This window comes from Oncorhynchus keta, chromosome 30 (assembly GCF_023373465.1).
Source record: "Oncorhynchus keta strain PuntledgeMale-10-30-2019 chromosome 30, Oket_V2, whole genome shotgun sequence".
In the NCBI taxonomy this organism is placed as follows: domain Eukaryota; kingdom Metazoa; phylum Chordata; class Actinopteri; order Salmoniformes; family Salmonidae; genus Oncorhynchus; species Oncorhynchus keta.
The window spans coordinates 21,725,016-21,751,178 of NC_068450.1; the positions used below are offsets into that span (position 1 = coordinate 21,725,016).

Here is a 26,163-nt window from a genome sequence, read left to right on the forward strand (position 1 = left end):
GGTCATTGTTTATTTGGCCCTGGCCATGTCATTGTGAGGCCGCTACGTGAGCAAGTTCCACAGAGTGACTTTGAAGTTTTTATGCATGCATGGGAACCTCGCTCTTGTCTCTCAACATAATGGCAATCATAAAAAGAACAACAATGATCTCGTAAATAGGTTTATATATTTGAACTCACCAAATTCGAAAGACAAAACTATAGACACCAATGCATTACGCCTCTTTAGAAAATGTGAACTTTTAAAACTGAGTTAAACTTGTTTATTTTTTATAATTTTTTTGTCAGTTGGTTCATCAAGAAAACCATAGAGGTAATAAACAGGGTGGTCCTCTTAGTTTCTGAACCCAAATGTTAAAACATTTACAATACATCACTAAATGTTCCAAACAGATATCAAAAAGACAAATCTAGTTCACTGACTTTAATAAGGATACACTGCACAGACTTTAAATGTGATGCGTACAGCAGAGGGCTTTTTGGGAAAAAATCAGCAAATTACAGTTTTCCCCCCACATTATTTTAAGACAATCTCCCAATGTGGCCCAAGCTAAGTGAGAAAACTGGTATCCTCAGATTAAAAGAAATATTATTTATATATAGATATAATTTCTAGTGGTTTCTCTATACAGTACTGTATATTTAACTGCAAAAATATATTCTGAAATAAATAAATATATAACATAAATATATGTATCTAGAAATGAATAAATAATACATTTTGAAATGATATCTGTGGCAAATATATTTCTGCTCCTTTCAGCATGATCTAGTCACATGTAAAACGAGAAGAAAAACAAGTGAATTCCTTCAAAATCCTTCTTGAATGAACAGAGCCCCCCCCAAATAAAAAACGAGGTTCTTTAACTGTATAGAATCCCATAGATTTTGCCATTCTAACAATAGATAATAGAACAGTTTTATCATTATGTTCTATCTCTATGTTTTATTTCTATGATTCCAACTAGATCCTCAGTCCAAAAACACTTCCTGAAATGTATTGGCCCTCAAACAGAAGAGTGACCCTCCCTCCCTCCTGCATCAGCATCGCTTCCTCTGATCCTGTTCCTCTCCTATTCCACACGACAGCTACTCTCGGGGGTCAGTTGGCCCCTGGAACAAATAGCCTCCTCATGCCTTGGTGTACATGTTGACAACGTCAGACATTCTAGACTGTCTTGGTCACCGCTGAGAGCTGGCCCGTGCATTCTGAGGGGAGGCCCCTGGCTAGTACCTTTCTCCCCAGTGAAGGCCTTCCCTACTGGCTGGCTGGAGCTGGGGCCGCTGTAGGGCTGGGACTGGGGCTGGGGCCTGGGGCTGCTAAGGGATTGGTTGGCTCCACTGTCTTAACACCGCCAGTCACACTGCCTGGCCTGCACACATCCCTGCTTCCCACAGCAGGAGGGACTAGAGCTCAATACACAGCTATTCCTGATCTGATCTGGGACGGTGGGTGCAGGCCAGTCTCAGCTGTGGCCCAGAATCTCCTTGTACAGCTCCGGTACCCGGTCAGGGTCCACGGGCCTGGGCAGGAAGTGGGTGAACTTCTGGTGTCGCCTGGACTTTGTTCCATCCCGAGCCGTGCCGTCCTTGTTTAACGCCACAAAGTAGCGAGTCCCTTTGTCTCCGTGCTTGTAGAGGTTGGAGGAGTATGTGTTGTACCAGTTCTCCTCAAACTGCTCCCTGAAGACACACTCAGCGCTCAGCTTCTCCTGCAGGGTACAAGCCAAGTCAGATCAGATTATGATGTCAGATTCGTTGACAATAAATCAATGGTCTTACCAGAGCAAGGATACATTTGTGGTAAGGCTGCTTGGTTTGTTTTGTTTATTTGAATGCACATTAGCTTTTGCCAAAGCAACAGCTATTCTTCCTGGGGTCCACACAAAATCATCAAATGTGACAAGTAACAAAACACTGATACACAAGAACAGTCACACAAATGTAAAATACAATGCTATACAAACAATACAACTAAATAACAATGTGTGTGTAGATTGTGTGTTAGAGTATGATAGAGTGTGTGCGTATATTTGTGTGTGTGTCATTTCACAGTCCCTATTGTGGACGATGATAAGACCATAACTAGTGCAGAACTGGATCATTTATGGCAGAGTGACAGCAATAGTCAAGGAAACCCATTAATGCCACCTGCTGGTATATTCTAATGTATATTGGACAATAAAAGACCCAGATACCCTTCTACAACACATATGTAATGAGAGGTGGGACTACAGAAACAGCAGAGAGACAGTAAATGAGTGTAATACTTACAGAACCATAGAGCTCTCCCTTGTCATTCATCCCCAGGTAGAGAGCACTGTCCACTCCTCGAATGCTTATCAATCCAACAGCAATGCTTATGAATTCCAAAATACCTGGAGAAGAATAAATCCGTTGTTCCAGGTGTTTTCCACCAGAGAAACCTTCTATCACAGATTGTGACACACTAGGATAGAGTATAGTCACATTTTCCCTATGGGACTTTCACATTACTTCTAGTGATAATTATTGAACAAATTATAACAGTTGCACTATTGCTTTAGGGCTAATATTGGCAACTGATGTTATGGTAGGAAACTGATCTTGTTACACAAATAAAAAATTATAATAATAAAAATGATTATGATTATTATAACAATAACTTGTATTATATAATAATGATAAAATATTTGGTAACATTTTTAACCATAAAATATGAATGTGTAATATGAGATCTGTAATAACACACTAATAACTTGATAATTACCGAATCTACTGTGGTCCTTTCTTGTCCCTTGCACAGTGCCACCAGGAAGTATTTCCAGATGAAATCCAGTTCTACAGTATAACTGCCTTCTCCGGAGAATCCCCTTTAAAAGTGTTAAATCTGCCGTGGCGCTTCGGGACAGGCTTTCCCCAGCACCAGGTACGAGGTGTTCACCCTGACCCAGCAGTACCGCTTGACTCTCTCCAAGAGACGTCAGGAGAAAATGGGACCCGACGTGTCCTACACCATCAATGCCGTGCAAGAAGCTTCCAACTTCACCCAGAGCAGCCATCGCAGCAGAGTCCTCCCGTTCGTCAGAGTTGGAGCGAGTAAAGTTCAACAGAGAGATCCTGAGTGAGCGCTCTCGCGTCGACAGTTTCCAGATTACTACTCTGTTGCCTATTGCATGTTTACGTTCGCGTCCGTTACTAAGCAAATGCTCTGTTGAACTGAAACGGATAAGTCCCTTTTTCCCTTGACATGTATACTTTGGGTAATTCGTTCCAAATTATGACCCTACCGCTTGATGTCTTCATCAGTTGATTTAAGATAATATTGTTCAATTCTGCTAGTTCCCACCGCTCACGAAGGGTTGACAAAATGTGAAAACCAAATACAGTAGCAAGTCTGAACCTTTTACAGAGAGCTACCAATGTATCCAACCCCTCTTTCTATGAGAGACACAAGACCACTGCTCTGCAGGTAAGGTAGGCTAGCTGTTGGAGGATTGCGCACACAGTGCCTAAAGACGCGAGGCAGGTGCAAAATGACGGGGACTTTTAGTGGGCGGGGCTATCGTTCAGACTTGCATTGGCAGAGATTTTTTTCTTCCTAAGGTATAAAATAAGACAGACAGAGAGAGAGAGAGAGAGAGAGAGAGAGAGAGAGAGAGAGAGAGAGAGAGAGAGAGAGAGAGAGAGAGAGAGAGAGAGAGAGAGAGAGAGAGAGAGAGAGAGAGAGAGAGAGGGAGTTTTGTATTTGATTTGTATTTGGTTACATTGCTTACATTGCAATATGTTGGCCATTGATTGTACTTTGCTACTTACCTATGGCAACGATAGTGACAGTCCTATCGCATTCTCACACTCATTAGTCTACTTCAGTTTGCACTGCACCAACCAGCAAGAGCATCTACCACAACCTAACAAACACCGTGACGTGATCAAAATACTTACACATGAAACAACACATACAATAGCCTATGTATTGAGCTATATAATCAATGCAATGTGATGCCTCTATTTTAAGGCATTGCCATATTAACCCGAACAATTCTAAGAGAAACCTGGATTCTTGACTGAGAGCCGCTACAAGACTTGGAGCGCAAAACATTCAGGTAAAACGGGGTGAAACGTCACACGGATTATCTCGCGATGGAAAAGAACAGCTTGCCGCGATCTTCTGCTATGACACTTCAATGAACATCAGCCATGGCTGCCTTCCGTAGACTTATTTCCACATCGACTAATTTCTCATCTTCCTCAGGGAGATTTGTATTTTGGAAACAAACACCGAAGAGAACTAAGACATTTAAACGTATTGCAACTGGAGTATGTATCGCCACCGGAGCTGGTTTCGCGAGTTATTACAATGTCCAAAATACACTGTCAAACCAAATCGATAAAGGTTTACTTCTCGCATTACCAGAAGTATCTGCTACAGATAAGGTATTGTATAGCCTACTTGTCATGGCATGGGGCATTAGTATATAAAGCATGTATAATAAATATAATATTTATCTGTCTATGTAATAGCCTAGCAGATAGCCTAATATTAATAATGCACGCAATAGGCTGCCAGTGAGTGACTCTGTAGCTACACGTTAACATGCCCACTCAACTCACAACGCGAGGCAGAGCTGAAAATACTATTATTTTCGGGTAAGATTCAAGGTTGACGTTCCGTGATAGTAAAAAACCCATGGCATAAATAAAAAACGATCAAACAGGGATGTATTGTGTAGACAGAAACACACGTGGCCATTTAATTGAAATGGACCAATGTGACTATTTGCCCCATTATAACAAGGGCGCTGTCCATGACATGGGGTGCTGAAATGTTTTGTACTGGTCTATTTCGTGAATATAGATTACAATTACGTTACATAAATATAAAATACATATTAAGACCTCTTATAACAATTTAAATTCTCTCTCTTTTTTAAATCTTTTTGTGCCATGATTGCTATGTGAGAATAGGTGGAGGCAGTCTTCCTCGTCATAATATGCTTGTATAGGGCTATTTACATAGAGTGAGAAGACTTGGACACGTACAGGCAAACAGACAGGCAGTGACAATAATAATAGTGGAAACCAATAAGGCCCAGTGATGCGTTGCTCTCACTCCCTCTGTTTAGTTGGCAGGTTTGTTTTAGGATGATCTGTGGGATCATTGCTGTAAAGCCTTCATTAGACTGTTGGATCAGTAAACCGTGCTGAAGTCACTGACCGCGGTCTAGTTTGCAACTCTCCTTTTACATTGTGTTCCTTTTTTAATACTTCCCAAATTGCACCCTATTCCCTATATAGTGCACTATTTTTGACCAGGCTCTAGGGAATGGGGTGCCATTTGGGGCATAGCCTTTGTCCCCACCCTCTTATCTAACTCTAGGGTGGTGAGGGTGGGAGTGGTGGTGACGGGACGTGGCTTGATGTAACCTTGACTGGGGGTTTGAGACACAGGAATCCAGGAACGTAGGAAACTGGACACGGGGACTTGGCGGAGGGGCTGACATTTGATGGTGGGGGTTTACCCAGAGGGGGAGGGGTGTGGGGGCAGGGGAGAGGGCGGGGAAGAAGGGGGGCACACATTCCCTGAGGTGTTTGCTGTGTGCCCAGTGGGCCTGGCACTCTGCCACCAGAGAGAGACGTCCACTCTGTCCTCGCCAGGCCAGGCCAGGCCAGGCAGGCCTGCCTCCTGATATCGCTGTTTTCTAAACATTTGTAGGAACGTTATCTGGTGCACGCCTGACAAAACATGGTGCCCATTTTTTGAAGTAAAACATGGGTTCTAGTTTTTAGCTCATGGGCTCTTCAAATTGGCTCATGTCCCCTGTAACTATTCTCCAATGCTGTAATGAGAATGTGTTCTTACACTAATGTTTGCCAATGAAAAAACATGTTGTTTTTAAAACTATTAATTGAAACTTTTTTCACACTTTGCTTAAAAACGTTAAATTATTTTGGATATATATATGTGTGCGTGTGTGTGTGTGTATGTGTGTGTTTTGTTTCAGGCCAAGACATTTAATCTTGATGATGGGGATGTGTACATGTCGTCCCATGAGGCCAGGTTTCGGTTGTTCAGCTCAGTGGAATATGAGGGACAGCTATATATGACCCCACTGAACTTCATTGAGTCTGTCACCATGGGTGAGCCTAAGAGTGAGTACTAACCAACACGCACGCACGCACGCACGCACGCACGCACGCACGCACGCACGCACGCACGCACGCACGCACGCACGCACACACACACACACACACACACACACACACACACACACACACACACACACACACACACACACACACACACACACATCTCAAACACCCACCACTTGTTGCTTCTCCTCATATAGTCGATAAATAGTCATCAAACTAAGATGTTGACATATGGTGCTGATTAAATAACAATCTTCAGCAGTTCTATTCTGTACTGTACAGATGATGATGGTAGAGTCCGAGGTGCCAATGTTGTTTGCTGGACACTCACACCAACACTCTTTATGTAAAGGCCTTGTGAGTGACATAAAAATAACTGTGTGATTGGCTCGGAGTCAAGTAGATACAGATCTTTACTAGCAGCACCACTGTTACGTCTCATTTCTGTAGCAACAAACTCCGACGGACAGAAAAGCAGACAGACGGAGACAAAACAGCATGTCTCAAGTGATAGACATTCATGATGTCTGTCAATCATGATGATTTTAGTCACTACATTAGAAGCTGTTAAACACATGCTAAATTATCAGATATAAACTCACAGTATTGGGATTGAATAAAGATCTTGTCTCCTTCCCAAATGGCACCCTATTCCATAGGGATAGGTGCACTGTGTAGGGAATAGGGTGCCATTTGGGAGATAGCCCTGTATTCTGGGGCCTGTTGATGTGGTGTGTCTTGGTTTCCCTGGCATGTAACGAGGGGTATAAATGGAGCACTAATGTGAATAGCACACATTGCGTCAGCCTTCTCTCCTCACTCTCTCTGATGGCTAATGTGTTACGAAATAGGGATAATGACGTTTTATGGTTTTATGCTGTGGTTGTAAAATAAGATAAGTTTTTTCCCTGACTGAGGATGTTTGGAAAAGTCTGGGATATAGGGCAATTATATATCACAGAATATTGTCATCATTTACATACAGTATTTCATATGAAAATACCTTCTGCTTTGCGTTGCTGTTCAATTAAAATGATATCGCCAGAATCCCGTTTTCTAAAATTGTGGGAGCCTGTATGGTATTGTGGTAACCTGTATGGTATTGTGGTAGCCTGTATGGTATTGTGGTAACCTATATGGTATTGTGGTAGCCTGTATGGTATTGTGGTAACCTATATGGTATTATGGTAACCTATATGGTATTGTGGTAACCTATATGGTATTATGGTAAACTATATGGTGTTGTGGTAACCTATATGGTATTGTGGTAACCTATATGGTATTGTGGTAACCTATATGGTATTGTGGTAACCTATATGGTATTGTGGTAACCTATATGGTATTATGGTAACCTATATGGTATTGTGGTAACCTATATGGTATTGTGGTAACCTATATGGTGTTGTGGTAACCTGTATGGTATTGTGGTAACCTATATGGTGTTGTGGTAACCTGTATGGTATTGTGGTAACCTATATGGTATTGTGGTAACCTATATGGTATTGTGGTAACCTATATGGTATTGTGGTAACCTATATGGTATTATGGTAACCTATATGGTATTGTGGTAACCTATATGGTATTGTGGTAACCTATATGGTATTGTGGTAACCTATATGGTGTTGTGGTAACCTATGTGGTATTATGGTAACCTATATGGTGTTGTGGTAACCTATATGGTATTGTGGTAACCTATATGGTATTGTGGTAACCTATATGGTATTGTGGTAACCTATATGGTATTGTGGTAACCTATATGGTATTGTGGTAACCTATATGGTGTTGTGGTAACCTATATGGTATTGTGGTAACCTATATGGTATTGTGGTAACCTATATGGTATTGTGGTAACCTATATGGTATTGTGGTAACCTATATGGTATTGTGGTAACCTATATGGTATTGTGGTAACCTATATGGTATTATGGTAACCTATATGGTGTTGTGGTAACCTATATGGTATTGTGGTAACCTGTATGGTGTTGTGGTAACCTATATGGTGTTGTGGTAACCTATATGGTATTGTGGTAACCTATATGGTATTGTGGTAACCTGTATGGTGTTGTGGTAACCTATGTGGTATTATGGTAACCTATATGGTATTGTGGTAACCTATATGGTGTTGTGGTAACCTATATGGTGTTGTGGTAACCTATATGGTGTTGTGGTAACCTATATGGTGTTGTGGTAAGCTATATGGTGTTGTGGTAACCTATGTGGTAACCTATGTGGTATTGTGGTAACCTATATGGTGTTGTGGTAACCTATATGGTGTTGTGGTAACCTATATGGTGTTGTGGTAAGCTATATGGTGTTGTGGTAACTTATGTGGTAACCTATGTGGTATTGTGGTAACCTATATGGTATTGTGGTAACCTATATGGTGTTGTGGTAACCTATATGGTGTTGTGGTAACCTATATGGTGTTGTGGTAACCTATGTGGTATTGTGGTAACCTATATGGGGGTGTGGTAACCTATATGGTGTTGTGGTAACCTATATGGTGTTGTGGTAACCTATATGGTGTTGTGGTAACCTATGTGGTATTGTGGTAACCTATATGGTATTGTGGTAACCTATGTGGTATTGTGGTAACCTATGTGGTATTGTGGTAACCTATATGGTATTGTGGTAACCTATGTGGTATTGTGGTAACCTATATGGTATTGTGGTAGCCGGTATGGTATTGTGGTAGCCTATGTGGTATTGTGGTAACCTATGTGGTATTGTGGTAACCTATGTGGTATTATGGTAACCTATGTGGTATTGTGGTAACCTATGTGGTATTGTGGTAACCTATGTGGTATTGTGGTAACCTATGTGGTATTGTGGTAACCTATGTGGTATTGTGGTAACCTATATGGTATTATGGTAACCTATGTGGTATTGTGGTAACCTATGTGGTATTATGTTAACCTATGTGGTATTATGGTAAATTATGTGGTATTGTGGTAACCTATGTGGTATTATGGTAACCTATGTGGTATTGTGGTAACCTATGTGGTATTGTGGTAACCTATGTGGTATTATGGTAACCTATGTGGTATTGTGGTAATCTATGTGGTATTGTGGTAACCTATGTGGTATTGTGGTAACCTATGTGGTATTGTGGTAACCTATGTGGTATTATGGTAACCTATGTGGTATTGTGGTAGACTATGTGGTATTGTGGTAACCTATGTGGCATTGTGGTAACCTATGTGGTATTATGGTAACCTACAGTGGCTTCAGTCTGCTTTCCAACAGACACAGAGACAAATTCAGCTTTCAGCAGGACAATAACCTAAAACACAAGGCCAAATATACACCGGAGTTGCTTACCAAGATGATATTGAATGTTCCTGAGTGGCGTAGTTATAGTTTGGATTTAAATTGGCTTGAAAATCTATGGCAGGACTTGAAAATGGCTGTCTAGCAATGATCAACAATCAACTTGACGATTGAAGAATTTAAAAAATAATAATAGGCACATTTTGTTCAATCCAGCTGTACAAAGCTCTTAGAGACTTACCCAGAAAGACTCACAACTGTAATCACAGCCAAAGGTGCTTCTAAAAAGTTTTGACTCAGGGGCGTAAATACGTTTGTAAATGAGATATTTCTGTGTTTCATTGTCAATAAATTTGCAAAAAAATCTTTGTCAGTATGGGGTATTGTGTGTAGATGTGTGAGAGAAAAACATCTATTTAATCCACTTTGATGTCAGGCTGTAACACAACAAAAGGTGGAATAAGTCAAGGGGTATGAATACTTTCTAAAGGCACTGTATATGGTACTGTGTGAGCCTATGTGGGTGGTTTCAAACTTGTTCCCATGACAAAAAGGAGCATCTCAGGTATTTCAGAGAAATTGCCTGTTTGCTTAGAACAGTGTTGGTTTTAATTCTGCCAAGGTAAATGGTCACTCTTTTCTAGTGATTTTAATGATTTTCTCTCTTCAAAGAATGAGCCAGCCAGCCAGCCAGCCAGCCAGCCAGCCAAATAAGCCCTGACCCAATGTATTCCTATACTGAGGCTAAAATGTCTGTTGGGAAAGGCACCAGTATAACTCTGGTCCCCATTGTTAGAGACTGATGTATGTCTAATGAAAGAGTTCATAGTCTGTGTTGATGTGTCTGTTTTACAGGACATAGCTAGCATTGCTTACACATAGTTTTCTCAGGGTTTTTTCATCAACATTTTAGTCAAAACCGCAAAGATCTTCTGATGAACAAATATATATACGCAAGTTACAATTTCTGAGTTACAATTCAAATAAGGAAATCAGTCAATTGAAATACATTCATTAGGCCCTAATCTATGGATTTGACATGACTGGGCAGGGGCGCAGTCATTATTGGGAGCCAGGCCCAGCCAATCAGAATGAGTTTTTCTCCACAAAACGACAGAAACACTCCTCAGTTTCATCAGCTCATCAGCTCCGGTAGGCTGGTCTCCGACGATCTCACAGGTGAAGAAGCCAGATGTGGAGATTCTGGACTGGCGTGGTTACACGTGGTCTGCGGTTGTGAGGCTGGTTGGACGTACTGCCAAATTCTCTAAAATGACGTTGGAGGTGGCTTATGGTAGAGAAAATAACATTAAATGATCTGGAAACAGCTTTGGTCGACATTCCTGCTGTCAGCATGCCAATTGCACGCTCCCTAAAAACTTGAGTCATCTTTGGCATTGCCAATCTGTGGCATCTGTGGCATTGTGCTGTGTGACAAAACTGCACATTTTGATCATGCTGTTTAATCAGCTTCTTGATATGCCAATCCTGTCAGGTGGATTATTTTGGCAAAGGTGAAATGCTCACTAACAGGGATGTAAACACATTTTTGCACAGAAATAAGCTTTTTGTTCGTATGAAAAATGTCTGGGAAATTTTATTTGAGGTCATAAAACATGGGACCAACATATGTTGCATTTATATTTTTGTTCAGTGTATTTTTACTGGAACACTGTGCTATGAAAACCCTGGGTCACTCTAATCTTTATACATTTCAGGCCTTGGTGTGAATGTGAATGAACTTTTCAGGGGATTAAATGCACAAATTGAGGATTTCTCCTTCGTCTTATATTTGCTTGTCCACCCAGACACCTCCGTTTGGTGGGAGAGCTCTACAAAGCAAAGGGTCATCATAACTGCTTCCTCCATCAGAAACAGACCTTAAAGTTATTGTCACTGTTATCATCCCTCTGGGGTGGTAGGGCCATGTGAATCACCTAGCCAGGTGTTTTTATGAAGCCAACGCCTTATCTTATGGCCAGGGACCTTTTTATTGGGTATTGGAATGCGTTCCTGGAGATATGACACTCATGTTTCAGTACAGCCCTGAGTCCAGCTGTCCTTTCTTACACATAGCCACTTGTTTTTTACACCATAAAGTACATTATAGGCTTGTTCATAGCATATTGTGCGAATAATTGTAATTTTTTTCACCATGAATAATACTGATCAGTTAATTTATTCTGAACAATACTTTCTTTTTTCTTTTTAGAAAAGAGGATTTGGAAGTCTCTAACAAAACAGGTGGGAGGTTTGTGATTACAACACTGCATGCATTGACAAGTGTGAAAATGTATTTGAAATAGATCCCTGCTTTTCTCTTCTAAGAGAATAATTGATGTACACTGAGTGTACAAAAAATTAGGAACACCTTCCTAATATTGAGTTGCACCCCCTTTTGCCCTCCAAACAGCCTCAATTTGTTGGGCATGGAATCTACAAGGTGTCGAAAGCGTTACACAGGGATGCTGGCCCAGGTTGACTTCAATGCTTCCCACAGTTGTGTCAAGTTGGCTGGATGTCCTTTGGGTGGTGGACCATTCTTGATACACACAGGAAACTGTTGAGCGTGAAAAACCCAGCAGCGTTGCAGTTCTTGACACAAACCGGTGCACCTGTCACCTACTACCATACCCCGTTCAAAGGCACTTCAATCTTTTGTCTTGCCCATTCACCCTTTGAATGGCACATTCACAATCCATGTCTCAATTGTCTCAAGGCTTAAAAATTATTCTTCATAGTGTCACCTCCCCTTCATCTACCATGGAAAAGGGTGTTCCTAATCTTACACTCAGTGTATAATAATGAATTATTCATGTTTGTGTACTGATTCTTCAAAGAGTATACACTGTGATTTTCTTCCATCGTTGAAGGAGTTGGAACAGATGCTGGCAGACACCCCTCCTGTTTTTAAAGGATCATCCAATTTATTCAGGAACCTACGTCACCGAGGTAAGACTCCTTAACTCTCTCTATCATCAAGAATATGGCCAGTGGTATGTTTGCAGGTTCCATATACCAAATCAATCGAGAACAGAGTACAGGCAGTAAACACCATCTTATCTTTCCATCAATCAGTGATGTTGTCATTTGCTCTCAGGTAACCTTAGATACGAGGGTGAAGGAAATCTACCCTATATAGGATGCACCATTGATTAGCGATACCGTTACCAGTTATAATAAACTAAATCCCTGTACTGAAGAAGTGAACATCACTCCCTGCGTTTCAAACCCTGTGTTTGGTGTATAAGTTCTCCCTGCTCTCTCCTCTGTTGCTTTAGCTAAGTGCCAACGCTGGGATCTGGGGCTTTTAATCCTGCTGTTAAACATGGCGGTTTTGCAGAGAAAAAAAGGATTGGATTGATCAGCGAACAAAGCCTTGCTTTGAGAATGAGAGGTGCTGTTTGAACCAGGTTCTGTTGAGACACGTCCCACTGGCTGCCTCCTGATCACCATGGACATGATGAATCCTAAGAATGGAGTAGGATTACATCTCCGGTTCTGCCACTCTATACGAAGTGTTTCTGAGGAATTATTTCTATTGTCTGACAACATCTTCTTGAGCTCAGAGGTTGGAAGGGTTGGGGATTGGGGAGGGAAGGGGAGGGTTGGAGAGGGGAGGGAAGGTTTCTCTCTCCCTGAGTGAAGGTGCGTGTGTTATTGGTGAGACATGGCTGGAATCTTAAAGATTTTTTCTCTCCAACCTATTTAACCCTTAAAAAGTCAGAGAACTTTAGTCATTTTAAGGCCCTATACATTTTCAACAGAGAAGTTCTCGAGCAGATCAGTGACTGTTGGGATGCACCATTTCATTGGGACTTTTCAACAGAAACTCATTATTGGCATCCAGTACTTCCCGACCGCATTCAACTATCCAAACGCAGACAAACATCATATATCTGCAGAACTTTTATATGACAAGGAGTATCAGAAATATAAAGAAAGAGGATTTTATTGGATGCACTACCATAGTCCATTCATAGTATTTTTTCCTTTTTTGGGGGGAAATCTCCCTGGAGCAAAGGCCATACCTGAATCCCTTTCCCATAACACCCAGAGCTGTCTGTGCTTTAGTCACTGTCTTCTCCTGCAAACAAACGCTTGGGAATGCTTTCAGAGGCAGCAAGACAACCCTCCTCAGTCTACTGAGATGGACCCTGACAGTTACTCTTCTCTTCTTCTCGCAGTCACACAACAAAGGGAGTTCTAGAACACAAAAAGGAAGGAAGCTGAATCAGGCATCCACAATCAGTGACAGATCACTGGAGAATGTTTTAAACCTTGTTATCCAAACAGAGGACGCACCGAAGCCAGCACTGGGGCTTCATTTTGTTTGGGGTTGTGTCCAGATAGGTCACTTACGTTGTAAAGCCTCTGTTTGTGTGATGAGAACACCAACCATGAATTAAGAGGCACCTTTCTAAGATGTTATCAATATGAAAGAGAAGATTAGCTGTTGTCTAAAGGTGTTGCACTGTTTCGTGGGGTGTTTCATGCATGTGAAGAGTTAGGGCAGGACTTTGAAAAACTCTATATAACTCAAGTAAACTGCTAGACTAATGTTCAATTATTTTATGAACTTTCTATATACATTTATGACAGTCAAGATTAAAGCCAAACATTTGTATTTTTGTTTCCAGGCATCATCGGTTACACAGAGTATCTATTCCTGCTCTGCATTTTAACAAGTAAGTATGTTTGATTAGATATTTTATTTAAAAAAGAAAACATACGTAAGATGTTCGTTTGAACGTGGTTTCTTGTCTTATCTCTTTTCTCGGTCCTTTCCCAGAACCTCATGCTGGCTTTAAGATAGCTTTCAACATGTTTGATGCAGATGGAAACAAAATGGTGGACAAACGGGAGTTCTTGGTGGTATGTAATTGTCTTAAGGTTAAATGAGAAGGATAGTTCCTTTGGTTAGTGAAGGAAGTCTGAATAACATCGGAACATCTTCTGTCTTCTAACCAGCTTGAGGAAATCTTCCGTAAGAAAAAGGATAGAAAAGAAGCAGATGATGGTGCTCCAAGGTCTGACAAGCTGGTAAGGAGAGGCATTTCTTTCTGGAATATTCTCCGCATTTAGGCCATGTATTTATTCTAGGTATTAATTCCTGTAAAGTTCAGTTAGATAGAAATGATGAAGAGCAATGTTTCCCCATTATACATTTAAAGTTTGGAACAATAAAATTGTCCTGCATGAAGTATGGAAGTCAGGGAGAAAGTGTTTGAGCTGTAGACAGACAGTATGTTGGATGTGGTAGACTGTAGACAGACATTATGGTGGATGTGGTAGACTGTAGACAGACCGCATGGTGGATGTGGTAGACTGTAGACAGACATTATGGTGGATGTGGTAGACTGTAGACAGACCGCATGGTGGATGTGGTAGACTGTAGACAGACCGCATGGTGGATGTGGTAGACTGTAGACAGACCGCATGGTGGATGTGGTAGACTGTAGACAGACCACATGGTGGATGTGGTAGACTGTAGACAGACCGCATGGTGGATGTGGTAGACTGTAGACAGACATTATGGTGGATGTGGTAGACTGTAGACAGACCGCATGGTGGATGTGGTAGACTGTAGACAGACCGCATGGTGGATGTGGTAGACTGTAGACAGACCGCATGGTGGATGTGGTAGACTGTAGACAGACCACATGGTGGATGTGGTAGACTGTAGACAGATCGCATGGTGGATGTGGTAGACTATTGACAGACAATTGACAGACATTAAGGTGGATGTGGTAGACTGTAGACAGACCGCATGGTGGATGTGGTAGACTGTAGACAGACCGCATGGTGGATGTGGTAGACTGTAGACAGACCGCATGGTGGATGTGGTAGACTGTAGACAGACCGCATGGTGGATGTGGTAGACTGTTGACAGACTGCATGGTGGATGTGGTAGACTGTAGGCAGACCGCATGGTGGATGTGGTAGACTGTAGACAGACCGCATGGTGGATGTGGTAGACTGTAGACAGACCGCATGGTGGATGTGGTAGACTGTAGACAGATCGCATGGTGGATGTGGTAGACTGTTGACAGACATTATGGTGGATGTGGTAGGCTATAGACAGACGGTATGGTGGATGTGGTAGGTTGTAGACAGACATTATGGTGGATGTGGTAGGCTGTAGACAGACAGTATGGTGGATGCGGTAGGCTGTAGACAGACAGTATGGTGGATGCGGTAGGCTGTAGACAGACAGTATGGTGGATGTGGTAGACTGTAGACAGACAGTATGGTGGATGCGGTAGGCTGTAGACAGACAGTATGGTGGATGTGGTAGACTGTAGACAGACAGTATGGTGGATGCGGTAGGCTGTAGACAGACAGTATGGTGGATGCGGTAGGCTGTAGACAGACATTATGGAGGATGTGGTAGACTGTAGACAGACATGGTTAATGTGGTAGGCTGTAGATAGACAGTATGGTGGATGTAACACCAAGATTTGATCACAATGATAAGACAGACTATCTGAGTGAGGTCCTATCACATCAACAGTACAACAGGATTAGTCTTATTCAGTGAACCAATGAAAGGAGTGTACATTTTTGGAAATGTTTACATTAAAATTAATGTAAAGTCTTTAGATTGATAGACTATGAAATGTTTTGTGATAACCTTTCGGTTACTAGTCCAACACTCTAACCACTAGGCTATCCTGCCACCCCTATCTCTAATATGGTTCTATCTCTACCCTATCTCGAACATGGTTCTATCTCTAACATGGTTCTATCTCTACCCTTTCTCTAACGTGGTTCTATCTCAACCCTATCTCTTCCATTGTTCTATCTCTAACATGGTTCTATCTCTACCCTTTCTCTAACATGGTTCTATCTCTACCCTTTCTCTAACATGGTTCTATCTCTACCCTTTCTCTAACATGGTTCTATCTCAACCCTATCTCTAACATGGTTATATCTCAACCCTATCTCTTCCATTGTTCTATCTCTAACATGGTTCTATCTCTACCCTTTCTCTAACATGGTTCTATATCAACCCTATCTCTAACATTGTTCTATCTCTATCCTTTCTCTAACATGGTTCTATCTCTACCCTTTCTCTAACATTGTTCTATCTCTAACATGGTTCTATCTCTACCCTTTCTCTAACATGGTTCTATCTCAACCCTATCTCTTCCATTGTTCTATCTCTAACATGGTTCTATCTCTACCCTTTCTCTAACATGGTTCTATCTCTACCCTTTCTCTAACATGGTTCTATCTCTACCCTTTCTCTAACATGGTTCTATCTCAACCCTATCTCTTCCATTGTTCTATCTCTAACATGGTTCTATCTCTACCCTTTCTCTAACATGGTTCTATATCAACCCTATCTCTAACATTGTTCTATCTCTACCCTTTCTCTAACATGGTTCTATCTCTACCCTTTCTCTAACATTGTTCTATCTCTAACATGGTTCTATCTCAACCCTATCTCTAACATTGTTCTATCTCTACCCTTTCTCTAAAATGGTTCTATCTCTACCCCTTCTCTAACATTGTTATATCTCTACTCTATCTCTAACATGGTTCTATCTCAACCCTATCTCTAACATTGTTATATCTCTACTCTATCTCTAACATGGTTCTATCTCTACCCTTTCTCTAACATTGTTATATCTCTACTCTATCTCTAACATGGTTCTATCTCTACCCTGTCTCTAACATGGTTATATCTCAACCCTATCTCTAACATGGTTCTATCTCAAACCTATCTCTAACATTGTTATATCTCTACTCTATCTCTAACATTGTTCTATCTCTACCCTTTCTCTAACATTGTTATATCTCTACTCTATCTCTAACATGGTTCTATCTCAACCCTATCTCTAACATGGTTCTATCTCTACCCTATCTCGAACATGGTTCTATCTCAACCCTTTCTCTAACATGGTTCTATCTCAACCCTATCTCTAACATGGTTATATCTCAACCCTATCTCTTCCATTGTTCTATCTCTAACATGGTTCTATCTCTACCCTTTCTCTAACATGGTTCTATCTCTACCCTTTCTCTAACATTGTTATATCTCTACTCTATCTCTAACATGGTTCTATCTCAACCCTATCTCTAACATGGTTATATCTCTACTCTATCTCTAACATGGTTCTATCTCTACCCTTTCTCTAACATTGTTATATCTCTACTCTATCTCTAACATGGTTCTATCTCAACCCTATCTCTAACATGGTTCTATCTCTACCCTGTCTCTAACATTGTAATATCTCTACTCTATCTCTAACATTGTTCTATCTCTAACATGGTTCTATCTCTACCCTGTATCTAACATTGTTATATCTCTACTCTATCTCTAACATGGTTCTATCTCTAACATGGTTCTATCTCTACCCTATGTCTAACATGGTTCTACCTCTACTCTATCTCTAACATGGTTCTATCTCTACCCTATCTCTAACATGGTTCTATCTCTACCCTATCTCTAACATGGTTTTATCTCTACTCTATCTCTAACATGGTTCTATCTCTACCCTATCTCTAACATGGTTCTATCTCTACCCTATCTCTAACATGGTTCTATCTCTACCCTATGTCTAACATGGTTCTATCTCTACCCTTTCTCTAACATGGTTCTATATCAACCCTATCTCTAACATTGTTCTATCTCTACCCTTTCTCTAACATGGTTCTATCTCTACCCTTTCTCTAACATGGTTCTATCTCAACCCTATCTCTTCCATTGTTCTATCTCTAACATGGTTCTATCTCTACCCTTTCTCTAACATGGTTCTATCTCTACCCTTTCTCTAACATGGTTCTATCTCTACCCTTTCTCTAACATGGTTCTATCTCAACCCTATCTCTTCCATTGTTCTATCTCTAACATGGTTCTATCTCTACCCTTTCTCTAACATGGTTCTATATCAACCCTATCTCTAACATTGTTCTATCTCTACCCTTTCTCTAACATGGTTCTATCTCTACCCTTTCTCTAACATTGTTCTATCTCTAACATGGTTCTATCTCAACCCTATCTCTAACATTGTTCTATCTCTACCCTTTCTCTAAAATGGTTCTATCTCTACCCTTTCTCTAACATTGTTATATCTCTACTCTATCTCTAACATGGTTCTATCTCAACCCTATCTCTAACATTGTTATATCTCTACTCTATCTCTAACATGGTTCTATCTCTACCCTTTCTCTAACATTGTTATATCTCTACTCTATCTCTAACATGGTTCTATCTCTACCCTGTCTCTAACATGGTTATATCTCAACCCTATCTCTAACATGGTTCTATCTCAAACCTATCTCTAACATTGTTATATCTCTACTCTATCTCTAACATTGTTCTATCTCTACCCTTTCTCTAACATTGTTATATCTCTACTCTATCTCTAACATGGTTCTATCTCAACCCTATCTCTAACATGGTTCTATCTCTACCCTATCTCGAACATGGTTCTATCTCAACCCTTTCTCTAACATGGTTCTATCTCAACCCTATCTCTAACATGGTTATATCTCAACCCTATCTCTTCCATTGTTCTATCTCTAACATGGTTCTATCTCTACCCTTTCTCTAACATGGTTCTATCTCTACCCTTTCTCTAACATTGTTATATCTCTACTCTATCTCTAACATGGTTCTATCTCAACCCTATCTCTAACATGGTTATATCTCAACCCTATCTCTAACATGGTTCTATCTCTACCCTGTCTCTAACATTGTTATATCTCTACTCTATCTCTAACATTGTTCTATCTCTAACATGGTTCTATCTCTACCCTGTATCTAACATTGTTATATCTCTACTCTATCTCTAACATGGTTCTATCTCTAACATGGTTCTATCTCTATCATATCTCTAACATGGTTCTATCTCTACCCTATGTCTAACATGGTTCTACCTCTACTCTATCTCTAACATGGTTCTATCTCTACCCTATCTCTAACATGGTTCTATCTCTACCCTATCTCTAACATGGTTTTATCTCTACTCTATCTCTAACATGGTTCTATCTCTACCCTATCTCTAACATGGTTCTATCTCTACCCTATCTCTAACATGGTTCTATCTCTACCCTATGTCTAACATGGTTCTACCTCTACCCTCTCTAACATGGTTCTATCTCTACCCTGTCTCTAACATGGTTTTATATCTAACATGGTTCTATCTCTACCCTATGTCTAACATGGTTCTACCTCTACCCCCTCTAACATGGTTCTATCTCTACCCTATGTCTAACATGGTTCTACCTCTACCCTCTCTAACATGGTTCTATCTCTACCCTGTCTCTAACATGGTTCTATCTCTAACATGGTTCTATCTCTACCCTATGTTTAACATGGTTCTACCTCTACCCTCTCTAACATGGTTCAATCTCTACCCTGTCTCTAACATGGTTCTATATCTAACATGGTTCTATCTCTACCCTATGTCTAACATGGTTCTACCTCTACCCTCTCTAACATGGTTCTATCTCTACCCTGTCTCTAACATGGTTCTATCTCTACCCTGTCTCTAACATAAGTTCTATCTCTACCCTGTCTCTAACATGGTTCTATCTCTACCCTATGTCTAACATGGTTCTACCTCTACCCTCTCTAACATGGTTCTATCTCTACCCTGTCTCTAACATGGTTCTATCTCTACCCTGTCTCTAACATAAGTTCTATCTCTACCCTGTCTCTAACATGGTTCTATCTCTACCCTATGTCTAACATGGTTCTACCTCTACCCTCTCTAACATGGTTCTATCTCTACCCTGTCTCTAACATGGTTCTATATCTTGCATGCCCGCATCCATCTTTCCCCTGCATTTGATAGAACTTACAACTGTATGGGAACCGGGAGTCCCGTGCACAGAGAGTATGTATTCTCCCTCTCACCAGAATATCTGCACTTTCTGTTATGTGTTTTCTTCTTGGCTAGCCTGTTGCATGTGGCCTATTTTGCTTATGAAAAATGTAAGGAATCTACTGTAGTAGCTAATGGGCATGAAAACCACGGAAGCCATTCCATGCTAAATGCATTGATGGTATTACTGTATCTTGGCCTTCTCATGTGCAAGGTTAGCAGAGCGTCATGCGAACTGCGAGGTAGCCAGGACAATGCAGCCGTAATGGGTCCAGTCCAAACTCTGGCTGTGCCGCTGGACTGCCACAGCAGAGCAGATGATTTATGTACTGGCCTGCTGTCTGTCAGAGTGGCTGGCTGAGCGATGGGTTCCTTTTCAAAAGGCCCTTATCTGAAGACTGACAGCATTCCTCCCGGACCCCCATGTTTTATTTTTACAGTTTCTTAAAAAGGGGTATTTGGGCTCGGGTTACCTTTTGTGGTGGGCTTGACCATGCTGATCGGCGTGCCAGTCAGTGAGAGCTATAGAGCTAGTACTGCTAGAATGAATGTCTCAGCACAGACACATAGACAAGGGTGCTGCTGCAGCTAGCAAGAAGAAAACCCGTGCTTTTGAGATGGTTGTTTTAAGAGCTGTCGGGTTAAGGTGTGTCTTGGTTTTGGTTTGTTCTGCATCACTCAAGGTATCCTCTCAGAGAATGGTTCAAAAGGCAAATCTTTTGAAACTCTACATGACAGGCATGTCTTGAAACCTGCGGTTGGGCTTTCCCCACCCGTGTATCCTAATTACAAACGTTTCATACTCTTTTAATGGGCCGAGATGGAGAGAGAGCAGTGGCACATTAAATACTTAGTAATTAGCTCTGGGATCAAGTCATGAATCTCCCTCTGGTGAAGAGCGATGAAGCGGAGAGGAAGAGGTGTTTTATCAGCTGTCTCAACTGTCTCATTCCCCTGCCAGGCATGGAAAAAGAATAAGATAAATAAATATTATGAAATGAAGCAAGACACATTTTGAGGACATGTGTTAGAGGATCTGGCCCTCACTGGTTGGCTGTTCGTGGTGCCTTTGAACAAGGCGATGTCGAGACATGAGAGACATCGAGAACCTGGGCAAAAAGGATGAGGTAAAAAAAATCTGCACTTGTCAACAGAGTGTTTTGCTCACCTGTGGGTGGAGGCAGAAGTTGGCCCTGGAAAACTGTTTTACTGGGATTATTTGTTTCAAGGAAAGTCCTAGAGCTAAAACCTGATTGAATAGTAAACAGTACTACAGTTGAAGTCGGAAGTTTACATACACTTAGGTTGGAGTCTTTAAAACTTGTTTTTCAATCACTCTACAAATTTCTTGTTAACAAACTTTAGTTTTGGCAAGTCGGTTAGGACATCTACTTTGTGCATTACACAAGTACTTTTTCCAACAATTGTTTACAGACAGATGATTTCACTTATAATTCACTGCATCACAATTCCAGTGGGTCAGACGTTTACATACACTAAGTTGACTGTGCATTTAAACAGCTTGGAAAATTCAAGAAAATTATGTCATGGCTTTAGAAGCTTCTGATCGGCTAATTGACATAATTTGAGTCAATTGGAGGTGTACCTGTGGATGTATTTCAAGGCCTACCTTCAAACTCAGTGCCTCTTTGCTTGACATCATGGGAATATCAAAAGAAATCAGCCAAGACCTCAGAAAAATCAATGTAGAACTCCACAAGTCTGGTTCATCCTTCGGAGCAATTTCCAAACTCCTGAAGGTGCCACGTTCATCTGTACAAACAATTGTATGCAAGTATAAACACCATGGGACCACGGAGCCGTCATACCGCTCAGGAAGGAGACGTGTTCTGTCTCATAGAGATGAGCATACTTGGTGCGAAAAGTGCAAATCAATCCCAGAACAATAGCAAAGGATCTTTTGATGAGGAAACAGGTACAAAAGTATCTATATCCACAGTAAAACAGGTCCTATATCGACATAACCTGAAAGGCCGCTCAGCAAGGAAGAGGCCACTGCTTCAAAACCACCATAAAAAATCCAGAATACGGTTTGCAACTGCACATGGGGACAAAGATTGTACTTTTTGGAGAAATGTCCTCTGGTCTGATGAAACAAAAATAGAACTGTTTGGCCATAATGACCATTGTTATGTTTGGAGGAAAAAGGGTGACGCTTGCAAGCCGAATAACACCATCCCAACCGTGAAGCACGGGGGTGGCAGCATCATGATGTGGGGGTGCTTTGCTGAAGGAGGGACTGGTGCACTTCACAAAATAGATGGCATCATGAGGATGGAAAATTATGTGGATATATTGAAGCAAAACATCTCAAGGCGTCAGTCAGGAAGTTAAAGCTTGGTCGCAAATGGGTCTTCCAAATGGACAATGACCACAAGCATACTTCCAAAGTTGTGGCGAAATGGCTTAAGGACAGCAAAGTCAAGGTATTGGAGTGGTCATTACAAAGCCCTGACCTCAATCCCATAGAAAATGTGTTGGCAGAACTGAAAAAGTGTGTGCGAGCAAGGAGGCCCACAAACCTGACTCAGTTACACCAGCTCTGTCGGGAGGAATGGGCCAAAATTCACCCAATTTATTGTGGGAAGCATGTGGAAGGCTACCTGAAACGTTTGACCCAAGTTAAACAATTTAAAGGCAATGCTACCAAATACTAATTGAGTGTATGTAAACTTCTGACCCACTGAGAATGTGATGTGAAGAAATAAAAGCTGAAATAAATCATTCTCTCTACTATTATTCTGACATTTCACATTCTTAAAATAAATCTGATCTGAAACAGGACATTTTTCCTTGGATTAGATGTCAGGAATTGTGAAAAACTGAGTTTAAATGTATTTGGCTAAGGTGTGTGTAAACATCCGACTTCAACTGTACATGTAATGTTATCATTCATATAACTAGTATTACTAGTACTGTTACCAAAGAGTAATAATGCCAGACTCTCCATTATTAAATCAATAGGACTGCAGGAGTAAAGGAATTCACTGTTGCATGACCTTACTGAGTGAGAGTTGGTCACACTGGTGAAAAGCAGCCTTGTTTGTTTGATGTCACACTAGTCCAGACATAACATTCACTTGGATAAAAAAGACACTAACTTCCACAGACACTTTGGGATGCTGCATTTGAAAGAATCATTGTATTCTTGAAATGTATTGGATGGTTTCAATTGCCCATGATTATACAAGAGTGGCAACATTTTCTCATTGATAGGGTGTAACCTGCCTCCCCCTCTGGGACATGGTAGGGTGGGCCACTATCAACTACAATGAACAAAGAGAGATATCATTCCAAAATGTTTATTTAATCACAATCTGATCCCATTTCACAAGTGTGGATGAAAAGTACACCGTAACCTGCATTCAGCTCGCAGCTATGTTCAAACGATGATGTATTCAGATTGAGTGGATTCAGTTACACTGTAAACCTGTCATGAATTCACCCTTCACGCCCTGTGTGTCTCGGACATATGCAGCTGTCTTGGCTGAATTCCTCGCCAGAAGGCTGCATGCTCCAGTGCAGAGCAGAGCTCACAGCTTTATGGATGGGGTGTTTCAGTCTTTCACAGACTTCCTAGATATGTGGTTACTATACCGACAGTGAGGACTTCTCAGCACTCATGTCCTGTCTAAGACTGCCTGGCTGGGTGGTTGGATGTCAGAGAGTTATTTCACTGTTGTCACTGCAAGGAGGAGTTCAGTAGTGTCAATCAGTTCAAATCAGTTGGCTATTTGAAAGATACTCTGTCTGCCTGTCTGTCGGTCGGTCTGTTTGTCTATTCATCTGTCTGTTTCTAGTTCTGTCTGTCCGTCCGTCTGTCCATCTCTACTTCTGTCTGTCCATCAGTCCGTTTGCCTGTTTTTGTGTGTGTGTTTAATGCTAATGCCTGATGCTAATGCTGTTAATATCTGCCAGATGTGCTCTGTCGTCATCTAACAGCTCTGCCTCCACTACTCTACCACCATCACAGGTCCTTAGAAAAGAGGCCCAGCAGTTAGAGCCCCGGGGCATGTGGGATGCTCTGAGAAAGGGGGCAAGCCAAGCTCTCTTTTCTGACCTGGAGGTAGCTACACAAGTCTTGTTTTCAGATGTGTCCCTTTCCTATTTAACCTGTAGATGTTTACGGGTTCTCTTGATTAGGTCTGTGTAATGTTGTGTCTTAAATGTCACATGATATGGATCATGCTCAATATATTGATTTATTTTGTTGTTGATGATAAACTATGTTGTTGGCCCTAGTTTGGTTGATGACTGATATGGCTCAGTACCATGTGTAACATGACTCTGATATGGCTCAGTACCATGTGTAACATGACTCTGATATGGCTCAGTACCATGTGTAACATGACTCTGATATGGCTCAGTACCATGTGTAACATGACTCTGATATGGCTCAGTACCATGTGTAACATGACTCTGATATGGCTCAGTACCATGTGTAACATGACTCTGATATGGCTCAGTACCATGTGTAACATGACTCTGATATGGCTCAGTACCATGTGTAACATGACTCTGATATGGCTCAGTACCATGTGTAACTGTCAGGAGAAGGGAAAATGCTGGAAGTTCAACGTTGGTCTCCCTGTGTTTCCTAGCCACATATAAACCATTAACATAGTCAATTGTAAAATGACGGAAGTGTGCTACATTTACACATTGATATTAGACAATGAAGGGAGCATAAAAGCATTTGTCTGCATTTGTGTTGTTCAAGAGCTCTGTATGTGGCACTTGGCTGCATGTTTCTACGTACAAGCATGTGTGTGTTTGTGTGAGTCAAATGTATTTTGCATGGTTGGGTCCTTGTGGATAAATGGTCCTCGTGGTCGGCCATAAGTGGTCCATTTCTTTATGAGGAATGGAAGTCAGACTGAATCACACATTTGTTTTCCCTCCCAGAATATATATGAAAATATGACCGACACGACCCTGCTGGTACATTTCTTCGGGAAAAAGGGAAAGGCAGAGTTGGGCTTTGATGATTTTTACAGGCAAGTAGGGAAATGTACAAAACCTCCAACTTACATCTTGCATTTGCAGTGTCAGATATATATATAATGTGCAACAAAGTACTGAGTAAGGGTCTCAATACTTTCCGAATGCGCTGTATATAATGTACAATACACAATTGTAATTTCTACTAATTATAGAAATATTTGCACATTTGAATTAATCATACTCATCCTAACTCATTGTGGTAGCTATAGTCAGGTACCCAGTCCAGTGTCCCCTCTCTCTGTACTGTATGTGAGTTGGTGGTGGCATTACCTATTACCAGTGCCTCTATCTCCCTCTTCACTTCTCTGTCTCCCTCTCTATCTCTCTGTCTCTCTCTTCACCTCGCTGTCTCCCACTGCTCTCCGTCTCCCTCTTCACTCCCCACTGTCTCCCTCATCAACTCGCTGTCTCCCTCTCCACTCCTCTGTCTCCCTCTCCACCCCTCTCTATCTCCCTCTTCACTCCTCTCTGCCTCCCTCTCCTCCCTGTCTCCCTCTCCACCCTTCTCTGTCACCCTCTCCACCCTTCTCTGTTTCCCTCTCCACCCCTCTCTGTCTCCCTCTCCACCCTTCTCTGTTTCCCTCTCCACCCCTCTCTGTCTCCTTCTCCATCCCTCCCCAGATTCATGGACAACTTGCAGACAGAGGTGCTTGAGATTGAGTTCCTGTCCTATTCCAAAGGCCTGCCTATCATCAGTGAGGAGGACTTTGCCCACATCCTGTTGCGTTTCACCAACGTAGACGACATTGCAGGTTACCTGGACAATGTGCGCAAGAGCATTACAGATGAGAAGGTGATTGCAATGTAGTCTTTGCCTTATGCTAAAACACTCAAACACCCTAAGGCTCCCCCTCACCTCAAATTAACTCCATCTCCCCTCACCTCAAATGACCTCCATC

General features: G+C 41.4%; 2 protein-coding genes across 10 annotated transcripts in view; one reads left to right on the plus strand and one right to left on the minus strand.

Annotated features, from left to right (window-relative positions):
- Positions 1-247: 247 nt before the first annotated feature.
- Positions 248-3,490, minus strand: fgf20b (fibroblast growth factor 20b). The gene is made up of 3 exons (XM_035743985.2): positions 2,749-3,490; positions 2,274-2,377; positions 248-1,711 (listed from the first exon to the last, which is right to left on the minus strand). Exons 1-3 carry the CDS (start codon positions 3,038-3,040, stop codon positions 1,466-1,468), a joined length of 642 nt encoding a protein of 213 aa, XP_035599878.1. The 5' UTR covers positions 3,041-3,490; the 3' UTR covers positions 248-1,465.
- Positions 3,491-4,144: 654 nt separating this feature from the next.
- The window catches only part of micu3b (mitochondrial calcium uptake family, member 3b), an 89,208-nt gene continuing 67,189 nt past the window's right edge, over positions 4,145-26,163 (plus strand). For 4 of the 9 annotated variants that reach the window (XM_052488018.1, XM_052488016.1, XM_052488015.1 and 1 more), the window contains exons 1-11: positions 4,145-4,415; positions 5,984-6,131; positions 11,614-11,645; positions 12,275-12,353; positions 14,042-14,089; positions 14,194-14,276; positions 14,373-14,444; positions 20,210-20,251; positions 24,234-24,326; positions 25,166-25,257; positions 25,886-26,057. In XM_052488018.1, the coding sequence (XP_052343978.1) occupies positions 4,179-4,415; positions 5,984-6,131; positions 11,614-11,645; positions 12,275-12,353; positions 14,042-14,089; positions 14,194-14,276; positions 14,373-14,444; positions 20,210-20,251; positions 24,234-24,326; positions 25,166-25,257; positions 25,886-26,057 (1,098 nt within the window). In that variant the 5' untranslated portion in view covers positions 4,145-4,178. The remainder of the gene's footprint in view (positions 4,416-5,983; positions 6,132-11,613; positions 11,646-12,274; positions 12,354-14,041; positions 14,090-14,193; positions 14,277-14,372; positions 14,445-20,209; positions 20,252-24,233; positions 24,327-25,165; positions 25,258-25,885; positions 26,058-26,163) is intronic. The other 5 variants (XM_052488023.1, XM_052488020.1, XM_052488019.1 and 2 more) reach the window with 4 other exon arrangements.

Bases quoted from the DNA above. Each gene is read 5' to 3' on its own strand.
- fgf20b (XM_035743985.2), bottom strand. From the start codon at position 3,040: ATGGCTGCTCTGGGTGAAGTTGGAAGCTTCTTGCACGGCATTGATGGT. The intron at 2,378-2,748 runs GTAATTATCAAG...ATTCTTCTCCAG, and splicing joins AAAGGACCACAGTAGATTCG to GTATTTTGGAATTCATAAGC. The intron at 1,712-2,273 runs GTAAGTATTACA...TGTACCCTGCAG, and splicing joins AGGGAGAGCTCTATGGTTCT to GAGAAGCTGAGCGCTGAGTG.